We start from the raw sequence: 23386 nt of genomic DNA on the forward strand, positions 1-23386 counted from the left end.
CAGAGGGCTGACCGTGTGCTCACTGGAGGTGTGGGTGGCAGGAGGGACGGGAGGGAGAATTCTCCAGGCCTCCATGAAGTGAAGAGGGACAAGGGGTGGTTTGGGAAAATTGCCACAGACAGGACAAAGGTCTGCGGGGGAGAGAAGCTGCTACGGGCGGTTTTGTTCATCGGCATCTTTTCAGGGGGGTCTGATGATGGACGCTGAATGTGGTCTTGGTCCCTCCCGGAGAGCAGGGCCAGGTCTCCTGGGTGCCCGGCCCTCCCCTCCCACGCAGAGCCAGGCAGCCGCTGCCAGCCCTGGTCCGCACTCCTTCCTCTGTTGTGTATTGGGCTCCCGTATTTGCCCCTCCCACCTACTGGACTGAAAATGCCTTGAGGACAGGGAACCTTCGGCCTGGTTCGTTTCTGGCCTCCAGCAAAGTCCCGAGAGGCGGCAGCTCAGGGGAATATTCCTTCCAAAATGTAAGGAAAACGTGACTTTGTGGCATGTTTGAGGGGTGATTGCGCCCTCTGGTGGCCATGTCTGTGATTGGCGAAGAAGGCCGCTTCCCACTGGGGAGAGGAAGGTCTGTGGGTGCATCCCTGCAGCAGGGAGCCGGGAGCCACAGAAGATTCTAGGCTGAGCTCATAATCCGTCCCTTTCTTTTCCACCTAGAGGCACACGCTGGTTCTCTCTGTTCTGATATTGAAGGGACACCTAGGTGAGCTGCCACCTGGCTGCAAAAGTGGGGGCCCCCTTCCCTGCTCTTGCCTCTCAGAACTGATTGCCCTTAGTGTGGAGACACAGCCACATCTGGTCAGGATGGAGTGTGTGTGTGCGCCTCTATTTTTCATAGACAGTGTGTATATAAGGACACAGCTAGGAGCCCTGATGAGAAGAGACCAATGTTTGGAGAGGTCAGGGTCTGTACCCAATAAGAACACATAGAGCCATGAGCAATGTCAGGCCTGGGGCCCTTAAGGGGCCCTGTCCTGGGCTGGCTGCCTACACCATCACAGGGAGAAACGCAGCCCAGATAGCTGACAGAGCTAGGCCTGGGGCAGGCTGCAGGAGAGTTGAACCGGTTTGACTGGCCTGGGCCAGTTTGGGGTCTGCTCTGCCACTCCGGGCCTCTGGAGGGGAGGGTTGGGGCTGGCAGCAGACAGCTAATTTTGTAGCCTGATTGTGGGCAGACCTTCAGGGGGGTTGCTTTTGCCCTCCCTCCAGCCCTCCAGGCGTAGCCATAGCCGCAAGGGAAGTATCAGCTACCTTCTTCTTTCTGACTTGGGCCAGGGGCTTCTGTGGTGGGCTGGAGTTCCCTGTTATCTGCTCATCTGAAAGACAGAAGGAGGCTCTCTGACCTACCTGTGAAGCCCCACGTGGGCTCTGACCTGACCTGTCATATCTCCTTGGCTGATGCCTGGGAAGAAAAGAAAACACAAGCAGTCCTTTCTCCCAGGCTGGAGTCTGGAGGAGTCCCCTGTTGAGTGGCCCTGACACTATTCTGGCCACAACCAGCAGCAGAAGCAGGAAGCAGGGCCCTGTGCAGGGAACCATGTTTTGCATGTAGGAAGCACAATCTGCCTCCCTCTCAGGATAGCCAAGTCTGCCTCTGGCAGTTCCAGGTGGGACTTCCATCTAGCCACCCACCCACGCGTGCCCACAGTCTTAGTGCTTTCGGGGCTGGGGATCAGAAGAACATTTTGGAGATGAAGCGTGGGGGCTGTGGCTGTGGTAGGACTGCTGGGCTTGGCTTGAGTGAATCTGGGGTCCATGGCACTTGGCTCTGCGCTGTCTACGACAGAGGACAGAGCTCTCTCAGGTCCTGAAGAGGCGATTGCCTGGGCCTACACCCCATTTGGGGTGTCCTGGGCAGGTGGCCTTCCCTTCAGGAGCCTCAGTTTGCTCATCTGCAAATGGGAATGGCTAGAGCTGCTCTGCAGGCTGATGTAAGGATTAGTGGTAATGTGTACAAGGGTCTGAAAAACCTAGCAGGGCCTCAGTTGTCATTATTAGGTAATGGGATTTATACGTGTGACCGTCAGCTGATACGGCTTCAGTATTTCTCTCTCCTCCCAGAGAATGATCCTCCCGGGACAGGGCACTGACAGCGTTCAGATGTGGTTGAATCAAAGGTACATGAAGCTGGGGACAGCAGCTCTCCCTGGGAGCAGGACCAGGGCTCCTGGGAAAGGCCCCAGACCTGCTGTGGCCCCCTCGTGTTGGGGAGCAGTGGGTACTAGACAAGCAGAGGTGTGGGCACAAGACTGAGGGAAACCTGATGAGAGGAAAGCCTCAATGTAGCAAAGTCCATCTACTAAGATTTCAAAATACAACTCACCCTTTTCCCTCTACAACACTTTATTTAATGCCCTAGGCTTCTAAGTATTCTTTGTAAAAAATTTTTTAGTAGGAATTAACACACCCTTTTAATTAGTTTTAAATATTTTTAAGGGTTAAAAAGTGTCTAAAGATTGTAATTTCTAGTTGGAAAACATTATCTGAATGAATACCCTAAGGGCAAACCACTGCAAAATGCTTCAGCTGCATGTGGGCAGAGGGGTAGGGATTATCTTCAAAGCACCCAGCTCTCTTGATGAGGTCAGAGGTGCACTGGTTTGTGTGATTGCCACTTCTGTTAGGTGACATAGGTTGCTTTTCCTTCGGCATGGGATTTATTTGTTAGAAGGGCATCACACTTGACCTCCAAATTTGGCTGACAATTTACTGATGAGATTCATAACCTTTGGGTTGCTCTGGCATTTTGACATATTTGCCGGGTTCTGGGCCACATCCTGGAAGGCCACCATAACATCTGGTCTGGATCCTGCATGGCTGCAAGAACCTCTGGGTCACTAAGAATTTCACTGAGTCCCGGCATTCCTGCTATTCCAGGCATGCCTCCTCCCATTCCAGGCAATCCCCCAGGAAAATTGCCAGGCATTCCCCCAGGAAAGCCACCTGGAAAAGAGCCATACTGAGCTCCTAATTGTCATCTGGCTTCTTCCTCCCTCTGGGCTCTCTCAAGCTCTTTTCCAGCCTTCTTAATCCTTTCTATTCTTTCTTTGATCTCTCGCTCACTTTCTCCGATGTCTTGCAGTTTTCTGGGCCCTACGTTGAACTTCTTTCAGCATTGCACTAGCACCTTCATCATAATCCAGTTTACAGGCAAGGGCAAGATCACGGGCTGCTTCTTCCTCATGGCCAGAAGTCTGTGTGTTTCCCTCTCCACTTGTAAGGCTGAGCTGAATCAGGATTTATTTCAATGGCTCTATCACAATCTCGGAAGGCAGCATTTGGCTTTTGTAATTGGATGAAGACACTGGCTGTCTTGGCGTACAAAATGGCCAACCAAGGATTCAGCTTGATGGCGTCTGTGAGCAGTCAATGGCCTTCTGTAGTTCACCGTCAGGGCCGCAGTGGCAGCCACTTTCTTATCATTTGCCTGACCCGTCATCTCCTCAGTTCTCTCTCCATTTTCATCTCCCATTTCTTGAGGGGCATCGAGTGTCTGGTTCAGCTACACCTTCGTTATCAATTTCTAGATCACTTTCCTCACTTGATGGTTCCTCAGTCTGTATGTTTTCCTCCGCCTTGTTACTGTTTTTTCTTCCTTAATATTTTCTTCTGATTCAGCTTTCTGAGTAGCATGTGCTGCTTTATCCCCGCTGCTCTCCACCCACTCCCCCAGGAAGCGCGTTTCCTCGGTGTGCAGAATGCTCGGATCCTGCTTACCCATCTTCACCAAGGCCCGAAGCTCGCTCACTGTGCAGGGCCCGTGGTCAGGAGGTGGAGGACGTGGCTGAGGAGGCTGCAGCCCGATTCCAGGCCCAGGCACCAGCTCAGTGTGATCGTGTAGAAGGGGCGGCTTCTAAATATTCTTAGAGAAGTTTCATGACATCGCAGTTTCACACTGGAGTTGCTTAAATAAGCCAAACCTCTCATTTTGAAGCAGTTCACAAATCTCAGCTACTTCCTGCAGATCATTCCATGCTTTGTTCTTGTAACCCAAGAAGCAGGGAAGGGCAGTGCACCTAAGGGCCTTGTTGGCTCTGCTGGTCCTGAGTCTCATGAAGAAAGAGTGGGTCTTCCTAAGCATTCAAGCAGAAACATCAGCCCAGCTAGAGGAAAACAATCCCATTTGAAGGAAAGCGGGTGGAGGGAGGCCCAGGCGTGGGAATGTGAGGGACAATAGAAAGCCCTGAAAGCTTCTGCAAGGCAACAGAGCTGGGAATGCTGGGGCTTGTTTCCGGAGCAGGAAGGAACCAAATCATGGTTCTGAGGTGACGTGACTTCCATCACACCCCACCCAGGTATCTGATTTTATCTCATGGGCCCATGATAAGGTTGTGTGCCCTAGGAAAGGCTGTGGCCCACGGCCAGCCTGCCAGCACAACCCTGAGAGGAGAAAGCACAGCTGCCCTTTCTAGAGCTGCAAGACAGAGGGCAAGGCCAAGAGAACCTCCTGACCTCTAGCCGCTTGGTTTTGCTTCAGCTTACCTATTCTTTCCAGTCAACTAGACTTGTCGTCACTGGGGTTCTTTTTCATTCCACACACATTTGCTCAGCACTTACTGTGCATCAGGTACTGTACTGGACTTTGAGGACACAGAAGTGAGACGATAGGGTACCTGTCTTCATGGAGATGACATTACAACAGGGCAAATGATCAACATGGGACAAAGTCACCGTGGGTGGTGACCAGAGCTTTGAAGGGCATGATGGCAGTGGCCAAGCAATGGTGAGAATGCCAGAGGATCAGCCTTCGCTGGCGTGCTGAGTGGACGCCTCCTCGGGGACCTTGTCCAGAATGAAGAGGGGCAGCTACACCATGATCCAGGGTAGAAAAATCCAAGGAGAGAAAGAGTGGCTAACACCAAGGCCTGGAAGCTGGAGAGAACCTGAGTATTTGAGACCCAGAGGTGGGCCCAGCACACGAAAGGGTGAACAAACAAGGGGGGGACAGGAGATAATGCTGGAGAACTGGATGGGAGCCCACTCCCAACTCTGCCAGCCTGTGTGGGGGATCTAGAATTTAATCCACGTGTGACTGGAAGACCCAGGAATGTTTTCTGCATGGAAGGGACATGATCTGATTTGTATTTTTAAAAGCTCTCTCAGGATATTGTTGGTATGGAGGCTGGGGCATGTGCCAGATGGTGGCATGAACAGGGTGGCAGCAGTGGTGGGGATGAGATGTGGCCTAGCCTGAGGTCATTTCAGAGGTGGAACTGACAGGACTTGCTAGTAGTGTGCCGGTGAGGGACAGACAGAGCAGACTTCCACATGAGGCCGAGCCCCTGGGCAGATGATGGTAAGACAAGGGAAGAGCAGGAGGGATGGGCAGACCCAGTGTGCCCTCTGCACCTGCATGGCCAGAGGTGCTTGTGTGACACCCAGACAGACACAGCAGTCAGTAGTGCATAGATGCAGCCAAAAGCCCAGGACAAGGACCGATCACATGGGGTGGCATCTGTCGAGTGCAATTAAGCGATAAGCCCGGTGGGGCCATCAACATCACAGGAGAACCAGCACGAGGCAGGAGAAACAAGCAGCAGGGGTTAGTGATACAGAAGCTTAGAGAAAGCGAAAAGGCAAAAGACGGCCACCTCAAATGACACTGAGAGATCCAACGGAAGGAAGAACTGGCTGCTGGATTTGGCAGGATAGAGGCAGATGTGGTAAGGAAAGAGTGGCCTCCCTAGGGAACAGGGATGAAAGAGTCAGTGGGGAGGTTACGCAGAAGAGAGAGGTGGGGGCAGTGAGAAGGGGGTCTAAGGGGTCTCTGAGGGAGAGCTTAGAGTTTGTTTTTAAGATGAGTGACAAAGCCTGCTGCGCGCCAATGGGAATGAGTCCACACGGAGGGAGAGATTCACGCAGCAAAGGAAAGAGACGGCTGCGGGAATGCAATAGGACACAAACCACATGGGGAGAGTCAGGGTGAGGAGCACAAACCCCTCTGCTTTCACTGCAGGGGACACGACTATAGGTGCAGGAAGCCAACGGGCTGGGGAAGTGGCTGGTAACAGACAAGTCAGTCCCCTTGTGATGACTCGACTTTCATAGGGAAGTATGAGGTCAAGGCAGTAGCTGAAAGGCAGGGCGGGAGGGAAGCAGCTACAGCAGGACAGCTGGGCAGCACTGACTACACATTGAAGATGTGAGGTGAGTAGTTTAAAGCGAAACCAGCTGCCATGGTGGTGTCACTTCTTTTAAAACCGTTCAGTTGCTGGGGTGCGGCCAGGTCAGCCCCTGGATGTGGTAGGCATTAAAGAGCAGTTGGGTTCAAGCAGAGCGGGAGGTTCTGCCACTCCAGCAGGGTCTGAAGCTGCTACCAGAGGACCAGTATTTTTTGATACAGTTAATACATCTCTCTCATAAAAGGATGATGAAAAATTATTTTTTGATTCAGAGCCAATAGAGAAAGACCCATCACTTAAACAAGAATTTATTTCAGGACTATGTATTTACTATAGATTAAAATTTAATATAATTTATTTCACATATAAAGACAACTCTGGAGACTATCTAGATATGATAACTGCCTGGGATTAGGTAAACTGAGGTCACACTCAGGCCTGGGCAGATACCAACTTGCTTAAGCCTGAGAAATAGGATCTCTCTCTTTCACTCATCACTTCAAAATGCAGCGGCCTCCTGCAGAAGTTGCACTCGGCCGAGGAATGTGGCTTCAGTTCCAGCCCCACTCGCTTCCACGTCTCCAGCAGATTCTCTGAAGAGAAACAGTTTTTAAATATCAAAGGGAGTAAATACCCGAGAAAAATGAAAACACATCCACACAAAAACTTGTACACAAATGTTTACAGCAGCATTATTCATAATAGTTAAAAAGCAAAACTACCCAAATGTTCACCAATTGATGGATAAACAAAACGTGGCCAATGTGTATAGCAGAAGATGTAACGAAAGGAAGTGCAGTGCTGATTCACGCGCAGCAGGGACCGACCTTGACCACCTTAAGCTGTGAAGAGGCCAGGAATAAAAGACCACGTGTGATTCTACTTCTACAAAACATGCAGAAAAGGCAAATCCATAGAGACAGGAAGATCAGTGGTTGATGGGGGCTGGGGAAGGAGGAAAAGGGGAGTGACTGCTAATGGGTATGGGGTTTATCTCTGGCATGAGAATGTTCTGGAATCACAGAGGTGATGGTTATAAACATTGTGATTGTACTTAAAAACCACTGAACTGTATACTTTAAAAGGGTGAATTTTATGGTATGTGAATTATATCTAAATAAGTCTGTTATAAAAATCAAGAGAAAAACAAGGCCCGGAGTTGGGCTTTATTTCACAGGCCTTCAGGGCAGAAGGTGCTCCAACATTGCCGTGATACGTTTAGTTTAAAGTGAGCGTGTCTCCCAGAACGCAAAGCCTGCAGGGAAGCGGAGCCACCTGGGAGGGCTCAGGAGGGCAGTGTGCCTTTGAGGCAGAGGCAGGCTGTGGCTAACAGCCCCGCTCAGTCTCTCCTTTAGGCTGGATGCTGCAGTGTGGGCCAGTATAAAATGTTGAGCAATCGCTCTTGGCAGAAGGGTTAGGCGTGGGGTTAGTTCCTGGGTCGCACATCCCGGAGTAGAGAGCAGTGCAGAGGACAAACGTGAGCTGCACCTGCAGGGCCAGCAGAGACTCAAGCCTGGGAGGCCTCTCTTCCCCTGCAATGTTCTTACCAAGCATCCCTCAGACACGCTGACAAGGGGGTGTGGAAACACTGGGTGGAACACCAGGCTCCCAGAGAGCTTCCAAAATGACTCTGCACCCTCTTGAAGTGAGTCAAACAACTGAATGTCTTTTAGGCTTTTGAACCATTAGAGAGCATTCTTAATTACGTGGAAAAAGAAACAAATCTGAATGCCTCTGAAGGGCTTCAGTTATAAACACTGCAAAGACAGCTTCCGGAAACTCTCCAATGAGGCGCCAGCAGCGCTCCAGGCACTCACCAAGGAAGTAGTTCATCATCTGTGGCGTATGGTGAGGGGTGGGGGCGATCCGCAGGAGCTCTTCGCCCCGCGGCACCGTAGGGTAATTGATTGCTTGGACGTAGATGTTATGTCTGCTCATTAGTTCGTCACAGACTTCTGTGTTTTTAGCAGCATCTGCAACCTAAGTTTGAGGAGAGCAGAAGGTAAGGTCGCAACAGGCTGGACTACTTCTTAGCAGAGATGCTAATGAACACAGTGTCCACAAGGCTCAGGGTCAAGACCAGACTGTAGCAACACATGCAAGCTTGGGGGAGAAGGAAAGTGCTGCCAAACACCTGCATTGTTCAGTGAGCACCAGAGAACCAAAACCATATTAGAAAGAAGGAAACTTCACATTGTTCTCCTCTCAGGCCTCACCTGGGGAAAACAGTGGTTCTATTCACACCAGCTGGCCCTCACACCCAGGATGTATAACCCAGCTTCGGTTATAGTAGCTGTATTCATTATACTAATTCAGCCGTGATACCAACAGGGCTACCGTTTGCAGTGGGAAGGGCATGACTTATTTAAAAATTTACAAAGTAGAAAGCCGTATGTCACAGCTGGCCAAGCTCTGGCTTCTGGAGCTTTCTAGATACAATCTCTGTGTTTACTCTGTTAAGGTCAGTGCTCTGGAGACAGAACCTCTGCTCCAGCCTGCTGGGTTCAAAGTCTTTATCCTCATTGTGAAATCAGCCAAAGGCAGAAACACGGCAGAGGGCTGCTGGCCATAGCCCTTGCCCTAACAGTTGCCCCGCCCAACTTCAGGAAGGTATGCACCAGAATATCTGCACATCACGTGTGGAGGCATAGCCCCAGCAAGTCCAAGCAAAGACAGGCCATTACCCGCACAGGGATGATGTGACTAGGGCAGTGGACGACTGGGAGGCCAGCATCCATTAACATCTGCCTCATGAGCTTCACGTTGCGCTGGTGCTGGCGGCGAAGTGCCCGCCCCTCGGCACTCTTCAGGATCCGCACAGACTCCAGGGCTCCAGCCAGCAGCATGGGTGGCAGAGAGGTGGTAAAGATGAAGCCAGCCGCATAGGACCGTACGGTGTCGATCAGAGAACTTGTACTGGCAATGTATCCTCCAACACAGCCAAATGCTTTGCCTAAGAGGAGACAGTTTCGTTTATTATAGCAACAACCTCTAAATGTACACAGCAAGGTCCTGTAGAGTGTCAAAGCATTTACTTTTTTGCTTATCATCTTAATTTGTCCCAGGACTGAAAGTAGTACAGTCATGTACCACATAACATCTTGGATCTTGGTCAATGACAGACTACATATATGATGGTGGTCCCTAAGATTTTTTTTTTTTTTTTTTGAGACAGAGTGTCACTTTGTTGCCCTGGCTAGAGTGAGTGCCGTGGCGTCAACCTAGCTCACAGCAACCTCAAACTCCTGGGCTCAAGTGATCCTCCTGCCTCAGCCTCCCGAGTAGCCGGGACTACAGGCATGCACCACCATGCCTGGCTAATTTTTTCTATATATATTTTTAGTTGGCCAGATAATTTCTTTCTATTTTTAGGAGAGACGGGGTCTCGCTCTTGCTCAGGCTGGTCTCGAACTCCTGAACTCGAGGGATCCACCCGCCTCAGCCTCCCAGAGTGATAGGATTACAGGCGTGAGCTACCGTGCCCGGCTGGTTTTTTTTTTTTTTTTTTTTTTGAGACAGGGTCTTGCTCTGTTGCCTGGGCTAGAGTGCAGTGGCATCATCATAGCTCACTGCAACCTCTAATCGATCCTCCTGCCTCAGCCTCCCGAATAGCTGGGACTACAGGCACGCCACCACACTCAGCTAATTTATTCTATTTTTTTTTGTAGAGATGGAGTCTTGCTGTGTTGCTAAGGCTGGTCTCGAACTCCTGGCCTCAAGTGATCCTCCTGCTTTGGCCTCCCAAAGTGCTGGGATTACAGATGTGAGCTATTGCACTGGCCCAGTAAGATTAAAATACTGTATTTTTACTGTACCTGTTCTATGTTTAGACATATTTAGATACACAAGTACTTACCACTGTGTTACAACTGCCTACAGTATTCAGCACAGTCACGTGCTGCACAGGTTGCTCTAGCCTAGGAGCAATGGCTATACCAGATAGCCCAGGTGTACAGAAGGCTATACCATCTTGATTTTTGCAAGTACACTCTAGAGTACAGGACGCTCACACGACAACGAAATCATCTAACAATGCACTTCTCGGAACATATACCTGTCGTTAAGCAATGTGTGACTGTAAAAGGATGCCCACCCGTTTTAAAAAGGGAAAAAAGCTGAGGAAGACTATGAAAGGGTCTTGCCCAAAGCCACACGGCCAAGCTGGTATCTGACCAGCATCAAAACGCAAGTCTTGGAAGGAGGCCTAGCACCCCAGTGAGTGGCCCCAGTGTCCCCGAATATCCAGCTGCTGCCTCTCTTCCCACCATTTTGTCCTTACCTGCCTTTCCCACCTGGGCTTGCTGCTCTGTCGGCTGGCAAAGCTCCATTCCCACGTTCTGCACTGTATGTGTTCTTTGGAACAAGATTTGAGTTGCAGCACTTGCGCCACCCTCTCACTGTGAACACTACCCTTGAGGCTGGAATTTTACCCAGCTAAGGCATTAAGGGTTTTGGTATGATTGGTGTTATTTCCTACTTAAGTAAAAACAAAACTCTTGACAATTAGCATTTGCCAGATAAATATGAAAACTCAGAACCTGTTAGGATTGATTTCGGGCCAGAATTTTTTTTTCAATTCTTGTTGAGTCTCTTTATATAATCTGTATCTCAAGTTTCAGGATTAAGAACTCCAGAAGAGTCCTCACAGATCTTAACATTATGTTCTGTAATTAACATTTTTGCTGAAACCACACACAGGGCTGGGTTGGTTCAAACTTCTAAGATGGAAAATTTCTCTCTCCAGCCTTTTCCATCTCACAATGATCGTACCTTCAAAGAGCCCACGTCATGAGAGCTCTTTAAAAGAAAAGAGCTCCTGGAATTAGGACACATGAACAAGTGCTCTTCTCCTGGCAGGGTTCCGCCCTGAGAAGCCTCAGGCTCTCTGGGTTTGCATGAGGCTCTCACACCCCTTGACAGTGCTGAAAGATACTCTCTTTGGCCTGCACTTCCTTTACCAAGTGTAGGCTATAAATTGGTATTTCAGCTGCTAGATGGGTTTCCAACTGCTTACCAACTTTTGAAGGTTAAAAAAAAAATCTCCAAATTTATACAATCTACATTTTCATCTCTTTAGGGTTCTCACAGGCAAAGAGAATGTGTTTGCATACAACTCATTTATCTTCTCCATAAAAATCTGGACTGAGGTCCTACAGCCTCCATTATATTGATGAGCAAACTGAGGTGCAGAGAGGTTAACACCAATGCAAGGTCACATAGGTAGTGAGTTATGGGGCCAGGAGTTAGACCCAGGCAGCTTGGCTCCAGAGTCCAGCTCCCAACTACCACAAGACACTGCCTCCGTATGAGGAGAGGTAGAGGAGAACCAGGGTGAACAGGAATGTTCCCATGTGGCAGGCACGGAGTTTAGCACTTCCTAACACCTGAACCTAATAACTGCTCTAGGAGAAAAGTACTAGAATTCTTTTCTTTCTTTTTAATTCAGGGTAATAATCTGAGGCACAGAGAATGAAGGGTCTTGCCACAGCATGGAGCTAGAGCCACAATTATGTCTGAAATGAGTTCATATGGCAATAAATGGTATTTCTGTCATGTTAGGCTAAGAGATTTACTCTGCTTCTAGGAGCCATGCCCCCATGACCCAGGGGATTCTGCCAAGCTGTGCCATCACTCACTGGGACAAAGAAACTCACTACAACTAAAAAGCGGCCCAGGCTTTATGTGCTATCACACTGTCTCCTTACCTGATACCAGCTAGACTAGTTAGTCCTTGGCCTTGTTAGAATAATGTAATTTTAATGTAGATGACAGAATGTACAAAGTATACATACCGAGTGTTCCAGAAATGATGTCCATTTTTGGCATGACTCCATCCCGATCGCCAATCCCTCCGCCTCGAGCCCCATACAGCCCCACCGCATGGACCTCATCCACGAAGGTGATTGCTCCAAACTCATGGGCCACATCACACAGCTCTTCCAGTGGGCACACTGCCCCTGAGGAAAGACCAGAGACTGCTCTGAAGAGCTTGTCATTTCAGAAATTTCTGTTTTGGTTAGAGTCAGAACAAAACTAACTTACATTCTAAGGTATTGTTTTTAATATTCGGAAGAAAATGAACTTGCCCCAATTTCTAGGTTACCCTGGAGTCTTAGAACCTAGTGAAAGCCAGAGAGAAAATCTACATTCACTCAAATCTGTACAATGTCTACCAATTACAAAATCCCAGCAGAAAGTAAAAGGAAAATAAAATGCAAAAGCAAAACAAAACACCACACTTTTAAGAGTTCAGGCCTAGTTTTTCATCTCAGGTTTCAGATTAGTCTCTCTTTAGACTTACCATCCATTGAGTGGACAGTTTCAAATGCAACAATCTTGGGGACTGAAGGGTCAGATCTTTGCAGCAGTTCTCTGAGATGGCTGACATCATTGTGACGGAAGATGTACTTTGGCACTCTGCTATTCCGAATCCCTTGGATCATGGAGGCATGGTTCCCAGAATCAGAGTAAATCTCACAGCCTAACATGACAAAAATGCTATTTATTGCCATCTGCATCAAAGACAAATTATTTCCTAGAGAGAGACTACAGACTTTTCCCTGAAAATGATACCCTGAAAATGCCCAGCAGGAAAAAGACACTGTGTGCCAGTTTCTTCCTGGCAAAATAACTAGCTAGTGCTTCACCTCTGAGAAGGCCCAGAGGTGTAGAATAACTCTGCGGCAGGCAATTAATCTGCTTTTAAATCTGGCTGCCTCACTCCAAACTCAATCAAGAGTGACTGAAAGGCCAGGCGCGGTGGCTCACGCTTGTAATCCTAGCACTCTGGGAGGCCGAGGCGGGAGGATCGCTTGAGGTCAGCAGTTCGAGACCAGCCTGAGCAAGAGTGAGACCTCGTCTCTACTAAAAATAGAAAGAAATTGGCTGGACAACTAAAGATATATATAGAAAAAATTAGCCAGGCGTGCTGGTGCGTGCCTGTAGTCCCAGCTACTCGGGAGGCTGAGGCAGAAGGATTGCTTGAGCCCAGGAGTTTGAGGTTGCTGTGAGCTAGGCTGACGCCACGGCACTCTAGCCTGGGCAACAGAGCGAGATTCTGTCTCCAAAAAAAAAAAAAAAGAGTGACTGAAAATGATTAGGAGTTTTCTCCAAAGGATGTTCTTAGAATATGAAGCACATTTGAGGTGATTAGCTTAAGGACAAGACCTTTCAAGTCTGAATCTTCATTAGTATCATGTTCTACCGAAACTCATGTACAGTTAGCACGTCATGCTCAATCCAAGAGCAAATGCTCCCAGATAGGACTATTACTTTCAATTGAGAGTTTTTTGGTAAGCCTTCTTTGTTGCCAATATTCTTGTTAATACTAAAAATACCAAAACTCAAAGGCACCCTTTCCAGGCCTCCTTACCTGGCATCATCTTGGCCAGGGTGAAGAGGGTCGAGTCATTGGCCACAAAGCATGAGGAAAACAAGAGTGCTGCGTCTTTCCCATGAAGGTCAGCCAGCTCCTGCTCCAGGTCCACGTGGAATTTACTAGTTCCTGAAATATTTCTAGTACCACCTGCCCCAGCACCATGTTGTTTCAAAGTGTCCCTGTTTAAAAAAAAAAGAAAGAAAAGAAAAAAAGAAAAAGAAAAAGGAAAGGTCATGGTTCTAAACGCTCTGTGAATTATTCCAGGATCCAGGAGACAGAAACTTACATTGATCTAGCAATTCTCTCACTGTGAAACCTGGGACCAGAAGTTTCAACTGACTTCATCTTCAAACTAGGTGGGAGAAGGTATCTACACTAGGGTGATGATACCTCTAGGGACCATTAAGAACAAGTGTTCATTTAACAGTCAATAAGTACTTAGTATTAGCTGAGTTAATTTCCTAAAGTTTCTTTTCTCTGAGAAACATTATTTCCAATAACATGACATCTTAAGGGAAAAAAACCCTAGAGAAACATCTGGGATGGTGGTCACCGAAACCCTCTGCAAACCAGTCACAAAGCATTAGGGTACACTGATAGTTATACCTCGGATGGACTCTCTTTAGCAAGCCTCTTGGAGAGTTTGGCAAGCAACTCTCTCAAGTAACCCTGGCCATGGCGATCCTCCTAAAGGACACGAATGATGGGATCTGACATCCTTTTTAACATGGCCTTTTGAAGTAGCTTTTCCTCTAGTGCTGCTAATCTCTATTTCTCTACCTGCAGCCATGAACAAGGGTGTCTCTGTGCAAGACTGCCTGGTGTTAAAGGCACACTCACTTGCAGAGTGGTAGGAAGTGAACTGACATGTGTAGTAAATAAGCCCATAAGCTTGAACCCTCACCCACGAAGGGGCTCCACCAGCTTCTTGCATGTTGGAGTTTCTTTAAAAGTAATCTGTAGATGTCTTCAAAGGCTAAGAATAGTACTTTGCTATGGCACACTTTCAGCTGCTGAATATTCCCTCTATAAAAGATCCAACCCCTATAAATTATCAATATCTTGCCAAATAACACCAGTGATATTCGAAAGCTGAGGGCTACTTACATCACTGCTCCACACACCCGTGGGTGGCGACTCATTCCTAGGTAGTCGTTACTGCACCAGACAGACACCTGCTTTTTGGTGATGAGGGAGTCCGAATAGTCATCTGCCATGGGGAAGATGTGTGCCCTCCGGTTTACAGTTTTAAAAACTCGATAGGTGTGGTCATTTTTTTTCTCATCAATCTTCTTCTCAAAGAAACGATCATACTGGAAAGTGGAAACAGCTAAAAACCGAACAAAAGATAGTACAGTCTGATGGTAAAGAAGCACATCTGGGTTTCAGTGAAAGACAGACTTGAGTTCAAGTTCCTGCTTGAGTAGCAGGGAGATTCTGGGCAAGTTACTTAACGTCTTCACCTGGTAAGCAGTAAAGGAGACAATGTACACCAAGCATTTGGCAGCGAGCAGTGTGTGGATGGTAGGTATTAAAAGACAGAAGGCAGGCTACCAACAGCATCTGTAGTCACTATAACTGAGAACACCTACTCGCTCAAGCAAGGGACGCGGCTTTCAATCCTCTACTCACCACGCAATTTTATGTTTAATCTGACGTATATTTAAATTATATACTCCTATATTAGGCAAATAACAATGAGACTTACATTTTGGCAAGTTATCTTGAAGAAGATGAGACACTCTTTCTGGTCTTTGCTTTCGCATGATATCTTGGAAGTTCTTCGGCAATCCACTTGGATCCCCTCCGTCAGTCTCCACACTAATCACACCGGGGTTCACTGAAGTTTGGGCAACCTCTGTAGCAAAAGCAACAAGAGGCAAATAGGGCCAGGCGCGGTGGCTCACGCCTGTAATCCTAGCACTCTGGGAGGCCGAGGCGGGTGGATTGTTTGAGCTCAGGAGTTCGAGACTAGCCTGAGCAAGAGCGAGACCCCGTCTCTACTAAAAATAGAAAGAAATTACCTGGCCAACTAAAAATATATATATAGAAAAAATTAGCCGGGCATGGTGGCGCATGCCTGTAGTCCCAGCTACTCGGGAGGCTGAGGCAGTAGGATCGTTTAAGCCCGGGAGTTTGAAGTTGCTGTGAGCTAGGCTGACACCACGGCACTCACTCTAGCCCGGGCAACAAAGCGAGACTCTGTCTCAAAAAAAAAAAGAGGCAAATGGGACTGACATTCTATTCTGCACTCACAATACCCTCCAGACATATTGTCAAAAATGGTTTACTACCTAGATCACCAAAAAAGCCATTCATAATCAAAATCAGCTGTAATCCAGTGTATGAAGCATCTCTTCTTCTATTTTAGTTATTATAATGGCCAACTCTTGGTGTTGTTTTCAGAGCTACCAGCCAGCTTTAATGAACATGAAAGTCCAAAGCTTTCTAGCTGGTTGGTGTGCCTTCTCTACTCTATCCCCATCTGAATCTCAATTTTCTTCACAGAAACCAATTTTGGCCATATGTATGATTTCTGCTGGTGGGGCTTTTTGGGGGCTTTGGGTGCTCTGTGGATACAGCCACAGCTGGAAGTAAGGTTGCCACTCAAGGACCATCAGTAAGACACAGCTTGGGAGCCCTAGGACCAGCGTTTACTGCAGTAACACCAGTTTTCTACCTTTTATCTCAACAAATGGTGCGAAAGACCAAAGGGACAAGGCGTAGTTGGTAGCAGCTCAAGACTGCAGGTTATTTTCAGAAATTAAGCATGTTACTATAAGAGCTGGTCACATCCTATACACTCACCACAAAGAAAGTCCCACATTTTGCAACACAGTGCTTTGACTATCTATCTTGAGGACCTTCCTCCTTGGCCCTAAAAGAGGAATGTGTTTCCATAAATATTGCCCTAATAATAGCTCATACACAAATCTGAAGGTCCAAAAGAGCCAAAAAGACCTCTTCACTCTTCCTAATGGTCCGTGTCTCATCTGTTACCTTTCCTCACAGCATGCATTTCCTGCACATCTTCCTGAAGCTCGAGACTGGCTTTGCAGAAGACACTGCTGCCCCTCTGGCTCATCTGTGCTGCCAGGAAAGGGCATTTGCTTGCAGTGCCCTGGCTCGTGGCAGGCAAGGGGTGTCCAGACGGAAGCTGTGTGCCATCTGGAGTCTGCTGGGATCCGTCAGGAGCCTGCTGGACCTTGGCTTTGGCAGTTTTGTCCTCTGAGGCAGGAAATGGAAAAAGTGAAGCATCAGATCTGGTTGCACAGTATACAAGAAAACCACTTCTTTCTTTCCCTTATTGCCTCAAAGATAAACTTTATACTTACTCTACCCCACCATCCACACACAAGCTTATTTTTATTAGGTTCTGCGAATCTATTTTCTCATCTGTCTCACTGGAAACAATGCTCCTATGAAGAGTTAATTGGCACATTCCAGTTACCTCTCAAACCCACGGCATTTCTCCTTATAAATCCAAAAAAGTCCCATTTTCTAGTTTTAGACAACCCAAAGTCCTTAAGTTGGACCACTTCCAGTACATTCTACCCCAAGTACACTCCATTTATTTCATGAGAGGACATATTCTCTAAGGTAATTGGAAGTACTCACATGAATTTTTACTCTGCTAATATATTTGTTTCCTATTCAACCTGTAAGAAAAGAATCTGCTAATATTTTCTAAATAGATTCTTGACAAAGAAGCTTGCTATTGCTTAACATAAAAACTACTGGTTTTCTTCTAAACAAAAGAAGTTAGACTAAAACTTAGGTTACTGTCTAATATAGTTCAAATTATTAGTATGCTAAGAAAAAACCAGGGTGTATCACAATCACATACCTCATCTACTTTCTCATCTAATTCACCAAAGAAGTCTGCTGACTTAACACAGTTGGCTGGTAATTATGCTTCTAGTTACAATGACTTCCCTCTCCCCTTGAGCAAATTCATTCACTTTCCTTCTAGAAAAGTCTTTCTTCATTCTGGAATACTCCTGTGAGTCACTGGCTAGCCTTTCCTATAACTTGAGTAAGGTGTCTCAATACAGTTCTCATTAAAATCTTCTATAAAGGAAAGCCAAAAAAATTATTTTGAAGTTAATTTCATTCATTACAAAAGTAACACATATTCATTATAGAAGGTCTAGAAAAAAAAATGAGCCCTATCGTTCAAAACATAAGCTTTACAACCATTTTGGTAAAAAAGACATAATTCCTGAAAATAAATCCTACAAAAGATTAAATTCTTTCTGCTTAAAGAAGAAAACATTCCTTTCTTACAAGTCCACACCCAGAGCACACACCTAAAAGAAGCCTATAAAGTAAAATGTTCGCAGGATTAAGTGGCATCTGAAAAGCCTCATCATCTCTTAGCAGAACTGGACCAAAACTAAATTCAACTTTTGTGTCTTTATTAAAAACAAAAACAAAACTTTATATACAAAATAAAGATATATGTATTAAAAAATCACTAACAAATACTGCATTTCACTTATATAAGGTACTCATAGTAGTTAAATTCACAGAAAGTAGAATGGTGGTAGCCAGGCACCGGGGGGAGGAGGAAACAGGGAGGTATTGTCTCACGAGTACAGAGTTCAGCTTGGGAAGATGAAAAAGGCTCTGGAGGTGGATGGCGGTGATGGCTGTACAACATTATGAATGTACTTAATACCACTGAATTATATATTTAAAAATGTCTAAAATGATAAATTTTATGTAATGTGCACTTTACCACAATAAGAAAAAAATTTTTTTTTTTTTTTTTTTTTTTGAGACAGAGTCTCACTTTGTTGCCCGGGCTAGAGTGAGTGCCGTGGCATCAGCCTAGCTCACAGCAACCTCAGACTCCTGGGTTTAAGCGATCCTACTGCCTCAGCCTCCGCAGTAGCTGGGACTACAGGCATGAGCCACCATGCCCGGCTAATTTTTTTGCATATATATTTTTAGTTGGCCAGATAATTTCTTTCTATTTTTGGTAGAGACGGGGTCTCACTCTTGCTCAGGCTGGTCTCGAACTCCTGACCTCGAGCGATGCACCCGCCTCGGCCTCCCAGAGCTAGGATTACAGGCGTGAGCCACCGCGCCCGGCCAAGAAAAAAATTTTTAAGGAAAAAAAATCACTACTTTAAAAGCCAAAGGCCAAATATTTAATGAGGGAAAAGTTGGAACAGAACATTCCAATTAATATTTAGGTAAATGAGGCACTGAAGAAACACTAAAACCACAACAGACACTGACACAGAACCCAGAAACCTGTAACATGGAACACTGGCCACCATTTCACCTTTCAAGGTGTGAAAACTAAAAGTGCCTACCTCATAGGGTTAGGGTGACAATTATAAGAGATAATTCATGCACAGTGCTGAGCCTGGCACAGAGCAACCCCTCTGTTAGTGTGGCCCTCACAACGACTGTGGACTGGAACTGCTTCTAATCCAGTAATGAGTGCAAACACCACACCCGCTCCTTCATTGCCAATGACACCACTTACTCTCATTGGCCGGAGAGGTTTCTTTGATCTGCTGGCAGTGTACTGTTGAAGTGGACAGTGCCCGAGGGGCTGGCTTGGCCCCAACTTCCATCATCTTGGGGCAGTTTTGGGCATAGAACAACAGAGATTTGCCTGCCTTCTGCAGAAAGGCCTGGGGGACCCGGGATAAGAATGGGCAGCGGCGAACAACAGTCTCCATGTCTGGGAAGTACACTGGCACCTGTAGAAAGACTGACGATGAGTGACATCAACACTTGTTAATAATCAGGCAAATACCACACTGCAAGGTCACTGGGTTCAGGTGGCACCTGCAGTTTATGCCAAGGGTACCCTGGGATACTAACATGTCTCACTCAAAAATGCCTAAAGACAGCACTAATGTGTGGGACTCAGTTAAAGAGTGGTGACCACACTCTACCCAAGTCACCAACTTCTTCATTCCCCAGCTCTATACAAAAGCATCTGCAAAGCAACTTCACCGAATGAAGTAAATACTGACAGTAAATAACCAAGGGGGTGGAAGGATGAGGGACAGGTCAAGAACAGGTTTTGGAAGCCAGAAGCTCCTTAGGGAGATGCACAGTGCAGATAAGACACCTTGTCACACACCCAGGTGGAGAAGTGAAGCCAGGGAAGAAGCCACTGTCATCCATTCAGGCAGAGAGGCCTCTCGGAGATCCGGACCTTCTCCTGGTCCCCACGCCCCCAAACCCACCCCTAAACCGGAGGAAGGCATGGAGCAGGACCCAGAGTCCAGGATTTCCCCGAGGTCATGCCCCCACAGCTGGGAGAGCTGGGTATAACAGAAAAAGCAGCAACTTAAAGGCAGGAGTGTGAGAAGCGCCTTGGGGCCAACTGGGGAGCTGCGGGGCTATAAAATAGACCGCACTGGGTCTGGAGAAAGGAGGCAGACTTAAGGGAGTGGTGGTCAGAGATACCCGGGGTCGAGGGCTCGAGAGGGGCATGGGAATGGGAATGGCATTCTAAAGCGGCTAGTTAAACGCGGACTATCCAGAAGGGGCCGAATGGGGGAAACTCAGGAGGCCGAATCGGCAAAAAATCTGGAAGCTAAACGTCGACCCCCAAGGCGGCGGGGGGGCTGGGGCAGTGGGGGATGGGGTCTCAACAGCCAGGGGAGCGGCCGGGCTGGCAGGACTCGCGGGGGCTCCCCCGGCCGGCGCCGCACTCGGAGCGCGGGCTCTCACCTGCGCCGGGGACTCTGCGGAGGCGGAAGCCAGAGAGGCGGCGACGTCGCGCACTCAGGCCGAGAAGTCCAAACGAACGATCGCCCTTGCCCGCGACAAACCTCAGGCCGCGACCGCCGGCGCCCTAATATACAGCGGGAGCGATCGCTGCGCATGCGCCCTGGGCGCGGCCCGCTTCCACGCAGGCGCGCCGCGGCGAACTCCGGCTCCGGGAGTCGGGGGTTGGGGGGAGGGGGCTCCCGGGCTCGGCGGGGGCGGGTGGGTGCTCGATTTCCCAGGCTCGCCTGCCGGGAGGAGGAGGGTGAAGGCGGTGGGCAGACGAAGTCTCGTTTCTGGACCTCATCCTGCACCCCGTTGTCACCTCTCCACCAACTGCCTTATGCTTCGGAACCCAACTTCCCAGTTGTGGGGCATGAAAGGGCAAGGTCGGAGGCGAAGTGCCACTAGGGCCAACGAGGAGGTAACAGGGCTGTTAAAATGGGTGTCTTGAATATGAAGGAAGGAGAGATTCACGGGGTTCCGGGCCAGGGTCTTAATGAGGATCCGCCCCACCTGGGGCTTGTTTTAGACGCTGTGAGGGAGGGCTTCCCGGAGGAGGAGGTGGGGCTAGATCACCCAAAGATGGAGTGGTCCTGGTGGGATGCGCAAGAGGCTGGAGGGGGACCTGGGAGAGAGGAGGGCAAAACAGAAGTGGAAGTAGACTCAGCTGAGGAACTTTCTGGTCCGAGATGATACAGAGAGGGGACTGAGGAACAGGGCTGTATGGGACCCATCCACTAGAGGGGAGAGGGGAGGCACAGAGCCTGACAATAGTTAGTGTTTGACACATATTAGCTACAATTTTTGTTTTCCATCCCGAGTTGTCCAGTGCCACTTGCTGTCCACTCTGGGCACCCACTGGGTAGCTTAGGACTCCATCCCAGAGTTCAGAGTCGGGGCAAGCCTTCCCTGAGTCTCCCTGAAACCACACCTGAAGTGTAGGGCTTGGCAAACCCCTCTCTGGAACGCCAGTCTGGCCTCCTTGCTCCACACCCTTCCCAGCTTGGCCCAGCCTGGGCCAGGCCTGTGCCAGGTTCAGAACCACCTTCTCCACTCTTGGGGAAAGGACCATTCAGGTTGTTTTTCCCCCAGCTGGGCATTAATAAGAGGGACAAAGTCCAGAATGACGGTGACCAAGGTGTGTCCGGGTATTTCCCAATTCCCTCTTTCTGAGCATCCAGCTAGCTACAAGGCAGGCAAATGAGTCTCAACCCACAGATGAGGCACCTGGGTCCAGAGTGACACTGGGATGAGTGGCAGATTAGGGCTCTGGTCTGGGAGTCCAAGACTCAGTTCTGCCTCATCCTGCTGAGGGGTCCTGAGCAGTGACCATGAGCCAGAGAGGAGGAGAAAGAAAAAAAGGTCAGCACTTGGACTCAGACCTAAATGCAGCTAGAAATGAGAACAGGATAAGGATGGTGTTGAGTGCTTTGCTTATCTCTGGGCCTCACTTTCCTTATCTGGGCAATCGGATAATAATCCCCATTCTGCCTGCCTCACGGGCATTTTTCGGTGATCAGAGACAAAGCAAAAGCAGAACTTGATATTGGAGCTGGACATGGCTTCCAAACCCAGCTCTGCATCTTACTTGGCTATGCCCTTGGGTAGCCCATAAGCTCGCTGAGGCTCAGTTTCCTCATTTGTAAAGCTCTCCCAGCCCTGCCACTGTGGTTGGCAGGAGGGTCAGGTGAAGTCATAGATTTCAGAGGATTATTGTTTATACTAATAAGTCTCCAGCCTTCTGGGAGTTTCCTGTTTAATAGAGAGAAAGGTTGGGTAACAAGGCAGACTCACATGGAAAGTGAAATAGAATGTTGTAAATAATTCCAGATGGAGGAGGAGGCTATTACTCAAACAAGCACTGGAGGAGGAGGATCCCAACCACGAGAAAGGCTTCCAGAGGAGAAGCTGGTGCTGGCTGGAAGGGTGGATCTACATGGGACTGGGAAGTTGTTGGGTGAAACTTAGTATGGGAAAGGCCCGGCCCTGTTGGGGTGGGGATGGGGGATCAGTGTGAGTCAGCCAGAATAGCTGGGCTGTAGGAGTACAGCCAGGACCTGGGGCCAGGAGGTCAGTCCAGACAGGCTCTATATAAGCCACAGGGCTTCCCAGTGTCAAGGCCCCCAAACCACCATTAGGGTACTGGTCAAAATGCACATTCCTGGGCCATGCTTCTCTGATTCTGACCCATGAATCTGCATTTTAACCAGACCACCCTTTGGGTGATGTAAGAGTGGGGTATCCTGGGGCCATAATTTTAGGATATGCTGCCTGGGTGGTTCAATTTTTGAGACCTTAAAGGGCAAGACTAAAGCCATGAGTTCTAATCCTGGCTCTGACACTTTCTGACTCTGAGATCTTGAGCAAATTACCCCATGCTCTAAGCCTTAGTTTTGACATCTGTGAAGTGGATGTTACCCCACCTGCCTCGGTGGTGAGTCTGGGGATGCCCTATTCTAGTCTGGTTGTGATTCCTCCCCTGGGCTGCTGCTTCCCCTCACCCCCTCCTCTCCCTCCTCCTTCCTCCTTTTTCCCCCTCTCCCTCTTCCCTTCCGTTTCCTTCCCTCCTTCCCCCTCTTTTTTTCACTTCTTTTCCTTCCCTTTCCCCTCCTTGCTTCCTTTTCCCTCCCTCTCTTTTGCCCCCCCCCCCTCAGAGGCACAGAACAAACTCATCTTATCCCTTGTTCTGGCCCTGAGCAGGGGAGCCCAAACCACTGGAGTTCAGGCAAGGTCAGGCCCCATTCTGGGGATGACGCTGGGGCTTCTTTCCCTCCCACCCAGTCTGCGTCACCATCACCGTCAGGGGCTGCTGCACATAGCACTTGCCCAGCAGTCAAGGCCGGAGAAATGTCAACCCCAGCCCTAGAATTCACCCTTCCTATTCTGGGCCCCAGGAGCTATTTTTAGCAGTGCCCCTCCAGGATGGTCAAGTAGCTCAGCCTGGGCAAACTTCCTGCTTTCCTCTGGGCCTCAGTTTCCACCTCTGCCAGCCAAGCTAGAAATCCTGCCAGCCTTCTCCTCAAGGAGACCCGGGGGAACATGGGACAGCTTAGGAGATGGACAAAACCTCAGACCTGTGCTGCTGATGTTCACTGTGGCCTTGGGCCAGCAGTGCTACTTGGGGTATCAGTGCCCATCTTGG

The 23386-nt window shown here is 48.5% G+C and overlaps 1 protein-coding gene and 1 pseudogene across 2 annotated transcripts; both read right to left on the bottom strand.

Moving 5' to 3' along the window:
* Window positions 1-2464: 2464 nt before the first annotated feature.
* Window positions 2465-5355, bottom strand: LOC123623390 (annotated as a pseudogene).
* A 1059-nt stretch (window positions 5356-6414) lies between these two features.
* ALAS1 (5'-aminolevulinate synthase 1) lies at window positions 6415-20367 on the bottom strand. Of its 2 annotated transcripts, none has more exons than XM_045530067.1 (11): window positions 20206-20367; window positions 19001-19220; window positions 16501-16728; window positions 15209-15358; window positions 14608-14830; window positions 13495-13679; window positions 12424-12603; window positions 11915-12079; window positions 8807-9075; window positions 7940-8102; window positions 6415-6715 (listed from the first exon to the last, which is right to left on the bottom strand). In XM_045530067.1, the coding sequence occupies exons 2-11, from the start codon at window positions 19197-19199 to the stop codon at window positions 6555-6557; spliced, it is 1923 nt and encodes a 640-aa protein (XP_045386023.1). In that variant the 5' UTR covers window positions 19200-19220; window positions 20206-20367; the 3' UTR covers window positions 6415-6554. The 2 variants fall into 2 exon arrangements, with proteins under 2 accessions (XP_045386023.1, XP_045386024.1); XM_045530068.1 differs by having other exon boundaries at window positions 19001-19231; window positions 20206-20329.
* Between the last annotated feature and the right edge of the window lie 3019 nt (window positions 20368-23386).

This window comes from Lemur catta, chromosome 18 (assembly GCF_020740605.2).
Source record: "Lemur catta isolate mLemCat1 chromosome 18, mLemCat1.pri, whole genome shotgun sequence".
Lineage (NCBI taxonomy): Eukaryota > Metazoa > Chordata > Mammalia > Primates > Lemuridae > Lemur > Lemur catta.